The sequence below is a fragment of the Pseudorca crassidens genome, chromosome 3 (genome assembly GCF_039906515.1).
Source record: "Pseudorca crassidens isolate mPseCra1 chromosome 3, mPseCra1.hap1, whole genome shotgun sequence".
Taxonomy (NCBI): domain Eukaryota; kingdom Metazoa; phylum Chordata; class Mammalia; order Artiodactyla; family Delphinidae; genus Pseudorca; species Pseudorca crassidens.
This window is the reverse complement of record NC_090298.1, coordinates 153,555,349-153,567,501: the sequence shown is the minus strand read 5'-3', so window position 1 is coordinate 153,567,501 and position 12,153 is coordinate 153,555,349. Positions and strand designations below refer to the sequence as shown.

At 38.0% G+C, this 12,153-nt stretch overlaps 1 protein-coding gene and 1 long non-coding RNA gene across 4 annotated transcripts in view; one reads left to right on the top strand and one right to left on the bottom strand.

Annotated features, from left to right (window-relative positions):
• LOC137220895 (uncharacterized) overlaps positions 1-3,974 on the bottom strand; it is a 309,684-nt gene extending 305,710 nt beyond the window's left edge. For all 3 annotated transcript variants that reach the window (XR_010941832.1, XR_010941833.1, XR_010941834.1), the window contains exon 1: positions 3,921-3,974. This is a non-coding gene — a long non-coding RNA (uncharacterized lncRNA). The remainder of the gene's footprint in view (positions 1-3,920) is intronic.
• Positions 3,975-4,217: 243 nt separating this feature from the next.
• CCNG1 (cyclin G1) lies at positions 4,218-11,047 on the top strand. The gene is given in 9 exon segments (XM_067732925.1): positions 4,218-4,449; positions 5,526-5,789; positions 7,408-7,661; positions 8,238-8,316; positions 8,397-8,495; positions 8,722-8,846; positions 8,896-8,916; positions 9,788-9,806; positions 9,808-11,047. Coding segments are annotated over 8 exon segments (909 nt in total). The 5' UTR covers positions 4,218-4,449; the 3' UTR covers positions 9,856-11,047.
• Positions 11,048-12,153: the final 1,106 nt, after the last annotated feature.

Below are 12,153 nucleotides of genomic sequence, written 5' to 3'. Positions count from 1 at the left end.
TAAGGGACAAAAAAGCTAGATTAGAAAGTACTTCATTTCCCAAAATTCAACTCTGTCAAAATCTTTTGTAAAGGGGTATGTGTGTGTGTCTGGGTGTGTCTGCATGCACTTTTGTGAGGAAGATTAGCAGTACAGGCACAGACCTAAATAAGGAAGGGAACTATTATCCCTCCCCATTCCTCCTTCTCCTACCAAAGCAGCAGACCCCAGAGACACCTTCAGTGTGGGCTTCAGACTAGAAAGAGATGCACCTGGAGAATGACCCAGCTGATCCTACCAACCCCTATCTTCACAAAACACAATAGCCAACACAGCCTATGGCCCAAAATTGTAACATTTTCAATCTGGGACTACAAAACACAATGGTTTGGCACCTAGAAAGTTCTCAATAAATATTTGTTGAATGATGAGACAAACAGAAAGTAAATAGGCAACATGGGCAAAATGTTGATGATTACTGAAGTTAGGTAATGAGTTTAAAAGGTTCCAAAATAAAAACTTGTCTTTAAACGCTGTAAAATCCAAATTCAAGCTATGTGTTAAGAATATTTAGTAAACAGTAAAAAGTAGCTGCTAAACAGGAGATATACGAGATATTCCTCATTTCTGAACATAATAATAATATCAGAGTTGTTAGAGGACTAAATAAGATCATGTGTGTTTAAGTTCAGCACACAGCCTGGCACTTGGGAAATACATAACAAATGCAAACTCTTATCGTTATTGGCTGATCTTGGCTTTGGGCCCTGTACTCAACAGAGCCTATGGCCATTAGACTAAATGCTAGCAAGTGGGGAGATCTGTGTCTAATGTCTCCCAGTGCCTTTGCATAGCAGTGGTTACTTGACAAAGTTTATTTTTCCACTGAATATAGTAACATCTCAATTAATTGGAAAGGGTTACTTTATCAGAGATAGCTAGAATCTCTGAAAGGCAAGATATATCTGACATTACTAATCTGTTTTCTTATGTATCCTTTTCCCTGCCTCCCCATCACCACCCAAACTATACACAATTTCTCTGCTATCCCAGGGGCTAATGAAGACTCCAAAAAGCCACAGCCAAGCAAGTTCTCTTCTAAGACAGAGCAGATGCACTAGAGAATAGTTGGAGAGGTGGAGGGGGCCATAATTAGCTCCAGGAAGGATCAGGAAGTAGAGCGGAAGAGACTGAGCTGAGATCTTTGGATCCTCACTTTTTCAGCCCTCATCACAGTTGGACAAGCCCACATTCAAAAGTTCTGGACATTTGTCAGGGAGCCTCAACAGAGGGTGAGGTACAAAGACTCCTCCAGTCTCTAGGATGGAAACAGAACCAACGAGGAATTTCCCTCGTCAGGGCAGCATTTGACAAGCCACCACTGTTATACCTGCTTGTTACAATTTTTGCTGCTCAAGGCACTTTTATAATCTGCAGTGTAGAGAATATGATTAAATCCTCCTGTTAACTGCCTTGGATTCTTGCCCAGCCTTGAGGCCATTATTCTGAGCTTCAGTACTTGCTGCACTTAACTGCTGATTAAGAAGAAGGTGTGAAGATGGCGGCTGAATATATCACTGAGCCTAGAAAATACCCTGGAAGTCAGTCCTTTGAAAGATTCCTGATAGACTCATTACTAAATCTGTAAGTCTTTAAATATAAATCACAATTAACAAAAGGCTCATTTTTTTTCTTTTACAACAGTACATAATTCAGTCTTACATTTGCACATTTTGCTAATTAGGACTTTAAAATTATTTAAATGATTGTATTCTAATATTATGCAATAAAAATGACAGTGAAGGTGAGGGGAAGGAGAAAAGGTAAAAAATGTCCATTTGATCTGATTTGTATTGAATCAATGTTTCTTCAGTGCTATAGAAACAATTTTTTTCATGCAGGTAATTTCAGATTTTAATAAAAAGTAATAAGATCCTAACGTAAGAGAAAACATTTTTATTACATAAAAAATGATATATTACCTAATGCATGTGAAAATTTTAAGTATAAAAAAGGCATAGAAATTAATACACATGGGACTTCCCTGGTGGTCCAGTGGTAAAGAATCCACCTTACAATGAAGGTGACGTGGGTTCGATCCCTGGTCAGGGAACTAAGATCCCACATGCCATGGGGCAACTAAGCCTGTGTGCCACAACTACTGAGCTCACACGCCTCAACTAGAGAGAGAAAGCCCACACCCCACAACTAGAGAGAAGCCCGGGCGCCACAACGAAGAGCCCATGCACCGCAACGAAAAATCCCGCATGCCCCAACGCAGATCCCACATGCCGCAACTAAGACCCAACGCAGTCAAAAATAAATAAATAAATAAATCTTTAAAAAAAAAAGAAATTAATACACACAATTTAGATACTTTCATTAGTGTTAAGTAAACAACTCCAATACTCCCATTCTAGAAGACTAACTCTGACAATAGATAAAACAGAATTAAATGTATGTTAAGCAAGACATTTCAAAAGAAATGTTAGTAATTTAATAATAAAGGCTACCATTTATCAAGTACTTACTGTGCTCTGGGCACAAGGCCTACCTCTTTAGGTACTTTGCATTATTTAATCCTCTCAATAACCCTGTGAATAAGGTACTTTTACTTCCTATTTTTTAATAAAAGAAAATGAAAACTCAATGCGATTAAAAACTTGCTAAAAGTCATGTACCTAGTTAGTAGTCTGTGACTTGAAAATAAGTCAGTTTATATTGTCCACAAAACTACACAATCCACAAGGACAGGAACCAGTATATTCTGTCCTCCACTGACACATATTACGTGTTCAACAAGTAGTGAAAGAGTGCATGTGTACATACCTATATTCCTAATTTTGTTACTAATTTTGTTCCTTTGTTACTAAAGGAGAAACATTTACATTTGTAAACTCACACATTATTGTAAAAAGAACTTTTTAAATGTTTTTAATTGCCCATTTGTATTCATTACGTGAGTTCTTTTTCAAGGATGACCAAGGCATCTTCCCCATTTGAAACACAGAGGTTTGACAAACTGACCTAGTGATGTGGCTAAGGTAATATTTTAGGGCATTAACTTTTTCTCTCAGGTTTTCCCTTCCCCTTTCTCTCCACAACTCTGCTCCCATTTCAGGGCTTGGTTCTGTGTCATTGCCTCAGGGAAGCACCCGGCAGGGCAAACAGCAAACATGCCAGCAAATCTTTCAGATTTTAATTTTTTCAAAGCCCAGGTAGCCACTAACCAGGAAGAGACCATGAGAACAGAGACATCAAAGTACAGTCCACCAGAACTGATAACCAATTCCTTGTTCACCAATCCTCAGGCCCTTTTAATGTAGACCCTTCCCATTTGTGACAATAGGGAAAGAAAGAGGGAAGGAGTGAGTCCAGGAAGGCTTCAAGCTAACTATTTTTCCACTTACCAGGCAAAGGCTCACAATCAGAGATTAAGTTCATGGACAGCAAGTAAAAAGACTAATATTGCTTCACACACGGATCTGTGAACTCAGATTCATAAGCACTACAATTATTTTTGTCTACTTATTCCTCTTGAGTCAACCACACACCTTTCATTTTAAGCCGATGAAGAACTACCAACTTTTCTAATTTGTTCAAAAATCAAATTCAGGAAATTGGTAGGAGACCAAGAATGTACGTAGCCCAACTCCACCCTTTGATAAATTATACAAAAAAGCAAAACAAGGCAAGGAACAAGTGATTTCCAAAGCTCACACGGAGAAACTTCTGGAGATTTAATAAACCACACCATAGAATATCCACCACCTCTCCAACTGCAGTGAAAAACCAGGCCTTTTTTTTTTTTTTTTTTTGTGGAATCAGACACTGTATTTTTAGAGAGAGCAAAAGCACTCTACTAAACCGAACGGAACGAAAACTCCCAGTACATTCTGGAACGATATTCTGGCCAATCCGCCCGCCAGCAGAGGCCTTACCGGGCCTGGGTTGGTGCGCGCAGCGTTCAGCTCCCCCTCCTCTTCATTGAAGACACTCGGGGAAATCCTCCAATGAGAGACAGTTAGAGGTAGGGGGCGTGGTCTCAAGGGGCGGAGAATTTGACTCCGGGATAGTGAAAAGCGTGTGCTGATTGGCCGGACTTCTTCCCTCTACGGACCAGCCCTCTTTGGACAGCAGGAGCCATCTATCATAAGACTTACACCAATCAGCGGCGAAAATGCCTCCCACGTGCCCCTCCCACCGCAGCGAGAAAACCCCGCCCTCCAATATATTACTCAGGAGGCCAGGCGCGGCCCCTTCGGCTCCGAGCAGACCCCAAGGGGGGCAGTGTCGTCTCGGCGGCGCTGTAGAGACCTCCACCCAAGACGGCTCCCCCTCCCCGGGTCTCTCCTGTCTTGCCCGCGAGCCCACTCGCCTCATAGGCCTCTCGGTTCTAATATCTTGGGGTGAGGTGAGAGCAGGCCCGGGGAGGGTGGTTACCGCAGAGGAGCTGCAATCGCGATCAAGGTGAGCTCGGATTTCGGGGTTGACCTCGGAGTGCGGGTAGGGAACAAGGTTGGGGGGCGCGGGGTGAGGGGTAGGTCTCGAGCCCTTTTCCTCGGTTAACTCTCCCCGAGCAACAAGTTCAGGCTAGTAAGAGCATGGAGGGGCGGGGCCAGATGCGACCTCCTGAGATGTCTTAGTGTCTTATGGGCCCGATCCCAGCCCAGGGGCCAAAGAGTTGGACCCTTGAAGTTTGCGGTTCTCCATCTGCCCACCCTTTCCGTCGCGCAACCCTAAGGATTCTTTCTGCCTCCCTGTCTTTCGATTGTTGCGAGGAGGGACCGTCCGTGTGTCCAGGGCTTAGCCCGTGCCCGCAGCAGGCACATAGTAGATGTTCAGTATTGTATTAAATTAATGAAACTCCCAGATTCCTCTTGCAGGCTGGATTAGCCTTCCGCCCCCACTGCGTGCACCCATAACTGCCTTTAAGCTTCCTTTCCTAACATCAATAAAAGTTAACAGTTACTGAGCAGTGAGTGCCAAGCACTATGCTAAACTCTTTAGTTGAATCATCTTGGTTAATCTTCACAGCCATTCAAAGAGGCAGATATGCCTCGTTTTACAGACTAGAAGTAAGCTCATTAATATTGCCCAGTGTTTATTAGGCACCTACTGTATGTGCTAAGTACCTGTGTACCTAGATGATCTCATTCATTCCTCACAAGTGTCTGTGAAATAGGTAATAACCTTATACCCACTTTACGGACTAGGAATTGAGGACTAAGAAAAATTTACTAACTTGAAGAGTTCACATTGTTAATAAATGGCAGAATACATGCTACCATCTAATTTCAAAGTTTGGGCATGAAGATTTGCATTTTTTTTCTTTAAAAAGCCATGGCTACTGCCCTCTAGGAACTCACAATTTAGGATGTGACCAACTGGTTGGGGAGGTGGAGAATTACAGATGGCATTTTGCAGTGACTTAGATTCACTAATAGCATTGAGGGAGGGGAGACTTGTGTTATAATGCACCTGGCACAACACAAGGCAGGAAGGGCTGTTCTTTCACTCCTTTCTGGGCTTTGTTCTATATATAGATGATAGAGGTACTGACAACAACTGACTCTCAGAAACTGCTACACCAGCTGAATGCCCTGTTGGAACAGGAGTTGAGATGTCAGCCAAAGGTCTGCGGCTTGAGACTAATTGAATCTGCACACGATAATGGCCTTAGAATGACTGCAAGACTGAGGGACTTTGAAGTAAAAGATCTCCTTAGTCTAACTCAGTTCTTTGGCTTTGACACGGAGACATTTTCTCTAGCTGTGAATTTACTGGACAGATTCCTGTCTAAAATGAAGGTACGTCTAAAGCTACATTACCCTGAGTATTTCGTGGTTTTGTTCAATGTGTTTTGGAGGTGGTATTGCTAGCTTTGGGCTGGTATTCATAACTTTTTTTGTTTTCAGCAAGTAGCCAAAACATTATGGTAATTCTGTGTACTACAGCACTGATGAAATCCTTCCTTTTAATTAAGAGTGATGCATCATTTATTCAACTTACTTTCTGACATTGAAAAGTAGTCTAATATCAAATAATTAATTGCAGAGTCTCCCAGTAGGAGAGTTGGCTGTTGTTTTTAAAAGTCTTTTTTGATAGGTTGGGTGTTTTCATTTATTTACTGTTGTTTCTAAATTTTAAGAAATGTGTTAGAGGCCGAATGCTAGATTGGGGGTTAAGAATTAGACTATATTTCTTTTTTTTTTTCCCTTTTTGTTGATGCTGTCAACCGTCTGGTCATAGAGTATATTTCTTGATCTCTATTCATATAGAATAAAGTTCTAATTGTTTTAGCCTTAAATTTACCCAAGTCATGCTTATGCTTGTCATTTCCAGCCTAAGTTTGCATATAATAGAGAGTATCTTCTGAAGGAGCATTTATATATAGTTATTTCCCTGTATTGGATAAGCAGGACATCTGTGTAACTTTCAGAGCTTAATTGTTACAAATACATCTGACTTCTCTGTGTGCCAGTGGTCATCGGTAGATAATGAAATAACGTGGCAGTTAAAATGCAGCTCATCTTTTAGTCCTCAGTACCTAACAGAATGCATCATATATGGGAGGAACTCAATGTGTATTGAATGGTTCAAGAAACTTTTTCAATAGCCTAATTAAACAACTCTTTAGACACCATGTGCAGGCACTACCTTTGACTATAAATGTCACATAGATGAAATACATCTATCCCTTAAGTGTATTATAATCTTAGTGGCAATAATGTTTGCATTGATAACTATTATATAGTACAAGGAATAATAAGAAAAATAATTACATTATACCTCAAAAGAGGCATAAATGTATTGCTGAAGGGGTTCTAAGAAGAGGAGAGCACAAATACTGGTAAAGGCTTCATAAAGTTTCCGTTAAGCGGAACTTAAAGTGGACAGAATTTTGACTGTGACAAATTTTGTAGACATTCAGAAAATGATGAATAAATTTAAAATACTGGTAGTGAATAGAGCTTTACAGGCAGAGTAAACAGTATGTGCTGTAGTATTTAAAAACATTTTACATGTGTTACTACAAAGAAAACAGCCTGGAAAAACACAACATTCTGGAAAGAAATTTTGTGCATAAGCTGTAAGGTATTTCAGTCCTCATATAAGCCTTTGACCTAGTAGCTTATTGCTTATCGTTCTGCACTGATTTAAACAAACCAAAAGAAGTACGAATTGTTATGTGCTGAAGCCACACATTACACTGAAACTTAGTCTGTTTGCTCAAAAATTGGTTCCAAGTGGGTACATATGATTAAGAGGCTACAGTTGAGGTATCAGTGGATCTTGTTAAGTCCTTCACAGCTGAGAAATATACCTCAAAGATACATTTTCGAAGTGATAGGTTGAGTTCTAGATTATCCTTTATGTTTTTTTAACTGAAATAAGGTAAAGACATGGACTTACTGTCTTTTTTAGGTACAACCCAAGCACCTTGGGTGTGTTGGACTGAGCTGCTTCTATTTGGCTGTAAAATCAATAGAAGAGGAAAGGAATGTCCCATTGGCAACTGACTTGATCCGAATAAGCCAGTATAGGTTCACAGTTTCAGACTTGATGAGAATGGAAAAGATTGTGTTGGAGAAGGTGTGTTGGAAAGTCAAAGCTACAACTGCCTTTCAGTTTCTACAACTCTATTATGCACTCCTTCAAGAGAACTTGCCATATGAAAGGTATGTGATGTTTGTTTTTAACAAAGCAGATTTGGAAATCAGAATGATGTTGTCCGGATGTTAAATAAAATCAATATCCTGGGAGAATTCCAGTCAAAATAAGTAAAGTGACAGCTAAGCTCCTTGAGTTTCACTTCACCCTCCAGCAGAAGTGAGAAGACTTTTAGTCAAAAGTAGCTTCTTGAAGTCTGTGAATTCTAAAGATGGACATTTCAACTTTTTTTAAAATTACATTTTCCATTTATAGACAAGTTAAGTTATAGAACCTAGTAGGTAAGCATCTAACACAGATGTATGGAAAAAGGAACTTCAGATTCAAAAATAGATTTATTAAAATGAAAAGAAACCTTGGGAGTTGTAGCATGATACTTTTTTTTTGGCCCAAATCAGTTAAAATTCATATATGGTATCCTTAAGAAGTTAATGTTTCTGAAGGAAAGGAAATTCTTCGAATAATTCACTTTCTATGATAAGTGTGCATAAAGTTCACTTTAAAATTGACTTATTTTTCTAAAAATTTCTTTTGACTTGATGTAAAATTATCTATATAAAATTAATTTCATTTTCTTTTTAAAGGAGGAATAGCCTTAATTTTGAAAGACTAGAAGCTCAACTTAAGGCATGCTACTGCAGGATCATATTTTCTAAAGCAAAGGTAAATATTTTATAAAGATTAAACCTATTTATATACCTACTTTTATATTCAACATTTACTTTAAAATTTATCTCTTTTAGCCATCTGTGTTGGCATTGTCTATCATTGCCTTGGAGATCCAGGCACAGAGGTGTGTAGAGTTAACAGAAGGAGTAGAATGTCTTCAGAAACATTCCAAGGTATGTCAAGGTCATAGCCTAAATCCTGTTGACAGCTGTAAAAGCAACTAAACCACTTGTTCCTAAAGTAAAATGAGATGTCCTGTGTTTATTTGACACTTAAGTAGCTTATCCTCAAATTTTTTTGACGAGGAAACACACGTGTTAATAAGATTGCAATTATTACTATAATTAAATACTGTAGGACTTTTATTTTAAAGAATATATTTTTTTAATTTATTCACAGATCAATGGCAGAGATTTGACTTTCTGGCAAGAGCTCGTATCCAAGTGTTTAACTGAATATTCATCAAACAAGTGTTCCAAACCAAATGTTCAGAAGTTGAAATGGATTGTTTCTGGGCGTACTGCACGGCAACTGAAGCATAGTTACTACAGAATAACCCACCTCCCAACAATTCCTGAAATGGTCCCTTAATTGGTAAATTTGGTTCATAGTTTTTCTCCATGTAGAGAGACTTTTCTAATGCTATAATTTTCTTCTGCAATTCAAGAATTTAAATCTGCATTATTTTAAAAAAAATGGAGTTGGACTAGCAGAGGGGAAAATGACTTCTCTGATCTAGTCAGCTTGTATTTGAGGACATTTACTACATTCAAGGTACAACACCCTAAGAGTAAGGAATTCTCTTAACCTTTCATATACATGTTAGCCATTTCATTAAATTTTCAGCTTAAAAAGCAGCATCGTTAATAACCTGAACTTTAAAAGTAGCACTAAAACAGTATTTTCTTTTTTCAATTTCACATCATTTTGCTGTATGTAGACTTAGGCTTTGGCTCATTTAAAGTTACACGAGCCTGAGTGAGGGAGCAGGACCAAAAGTTTGAACCATACATTGAACTAATTTGAGCCTGTTAGCTTATTAGCAAAATCAGTATGAACTTGGGTATTGTACTTAAAAAGTAAGTTGCAGCAGGTGGTCTCTACATTGAGTGTCTAGAAACTGCCAGGATGTCTCGACTGTATAGTGTATCATTATACATCTCAACTGTATGTGTATCATTGCTATAGTAGTTGAACACTGGAAAGTACTTACATGCATAAAAAATGTAAGCTTCCTCACAAATATATGATATACATTCTTGCCATCTAAGTTTAATTCATGTTGGTGATTTCTTTCTTCCTACTCAAAACTAAATATTAACATAGAACACATCTACATAAGACGTGATTGTTAGTCTTAGATATTTTCACAGGTAGTAATATTTGTGGTAGATTTCTGATAACTTGATTTTTTTGTTTATTAGGATTGGCAGACTTCTGATAACTTGATTTTTTTGTTTATTAGGATTCTTACAGCCAACAAATAACTCTTCTGAAGCCTTTCTCCACAATCCTGAGCTGTGGATTCCATAATGTTATAACGGATTTAAGCTGTGAAGCCTCAAAATATCACAAGTAGATTAACATTGGTGTTCTCAGATTTGGGAAAACTGCCTAATTAACATTACCCTATAGTGGAATTACTCACATTTGAATTCACCTGTGAAGCATACAAATCAAAGCTAACAGCATAAATGTGAAATGCTAATGACAAGCCTGGGAAGGTAAACTGTGAATCTTCATTTCTAACACTGATCCAACTTTCTGTATTGGGTCAATATATTGTATTTAGGTGGTGTTAAAAACGGTAACCTACTTAATTTAAATTTAAACTTTAAATTTAAATATGAGGTTTACATCAAAACCACCACTTCACAAATGCACTTTTAAGGCATAATAAGGGTCAGTATTCTAGGCAGTGAAAATGGTTTCTTGGCACCCATAATGCAAGTAATATGTAATCCAGAGATGTGGACTTTATTGCTACATGGGAGTCACATTTAAATTTGAGGGCATTTTATATAAAGCAAAACTACAGACCTATTAATTTCAGCATATTAAGTTATCTTTAATATTTTTCTAGAAAACAGGTGATGTTCATATCCATGATTTAAAAAGTTTTATACAAAATTTACTGCCTCAGTCTAGTCCCATCAAGAAAATTAGTTTTTACTGTAGTAGTAACTCAAATTAACGTCACTCTGAAAACTTTGATTTAACACTCCAGAAGTTTTTACTAAGAACTGTTTTTATGAAACTGCCATTGCTTCTAATTTAGAGTTTTGCTTAAAAGGGAGAGAATATACTTTCATTAATTGCCCCTACTGTGCCACAGGAAAGTATTAAGAAAGGTAAGTAGGCATCTTCATAATTATAAGGTTGCTGAGGTAGTGTTCAGGATTTCAGTGAACCTAAGGAGATCTACTGTGTTAAAGTGTCAGTTAATGTAATGTGTAGCCCGAATCCATCCAGGATGGCTATACCCAAGTTTGACATCATGTTATGGGGAGATATGCATTGGAAAATAAACCAAAGAACCACAGTGTATCTTATACTTTTGTAAACCATGTTTTATGGATAACTTTCCAGTTTTCCCAAAAGACTGATAAATTTCAATATTTTGAATACATCAGTGTTAATTCTGAGTTGGCAGAGGTAACCTAACCAACTACCATTATGTTTTGGTACTAAGGGATATACCTTTCAATAAAGTTACTGAAATGCATTCCTTTGCTGGGTGGTTTTCTATTTGTTTCTCTTCTAATTTAACTATTTTGGCACTGTGATAATAGAACCACAATAAAAAGCTGTCTTCACTCACTATATTTAAATTTAGCACTAAAGTAAATGCATGGTAGGAGAAACAAAATTTCGTATAAGAGTATGGCTATTACCTAATTGACACTTTCCTTTCTAATGGTTTTTTAAAGATAGACACAAGATGATGACAATTAAATATGCTTAATATGCATTAAAAAGTAAGTGTTTATACACTATTGGTCGCTTTTATTATTTAGATTCATCACTACTATGGCTATCCATAATACAAATTCACCCTCAGATTCAGCCCACCTGAAGTTCTGTGCAACCCTATTATCTAATTAAACAGTATTCCAGCAGGTCGTAGTTAATCTGCTAAGATCACTTGTTAATAATTATTATTGGAACTGAAACAATAGATGACTTTGAACTGTTCATGTTTAAACTAACAAGATACAAAGTAGACAGTATATGGAATTACTGGTGAAAGAAAAACTTTTATAAAAGAAGGTTGCTGGGCTTCCCCGGTGGCGCAGTGGTTGAGAGTCCGCCTGCCAATGCAGGGGACACGGGTTCGTGCCCCAGTCCGGGAAGATCCCACATGCCGCAGAGCGGCTAGGCCTGTAAGCCATGGCCACTGAGCCTGCGCGTCCAGAGCCTGTGCACCACACAAAAAAAAAGGTTCCTTTGGTATTTGACTCAGGTTAGATATATTTAATAATCCCTCTTTTCAGAAGTGCTGTTTTTAAAAAGGGACCTGAACCTTCTATGTATTTCTAATTATGTGACATACTTTCTAAAAACTAGACATTTCTGATCTAACATTTGTGGTTAACAATGATAGTTTTTACTGTCAGGTACTATAGTCAGATGTTTCAGATGAATCATCTCATGTAATCCTTAATCCTATAAATTGAATGAGATTATCCCAATTTACAAATGAACCAGAACCAAAGAACAGGTAAGTGATAAGCCCAAGGTCATACACCTGTACTTGGATGTGTGATTCAAATCCAGGCAATTCTGACTTGGAGGCTATGCTCTTAACCTCTCTGCACATTACTTCCCAAT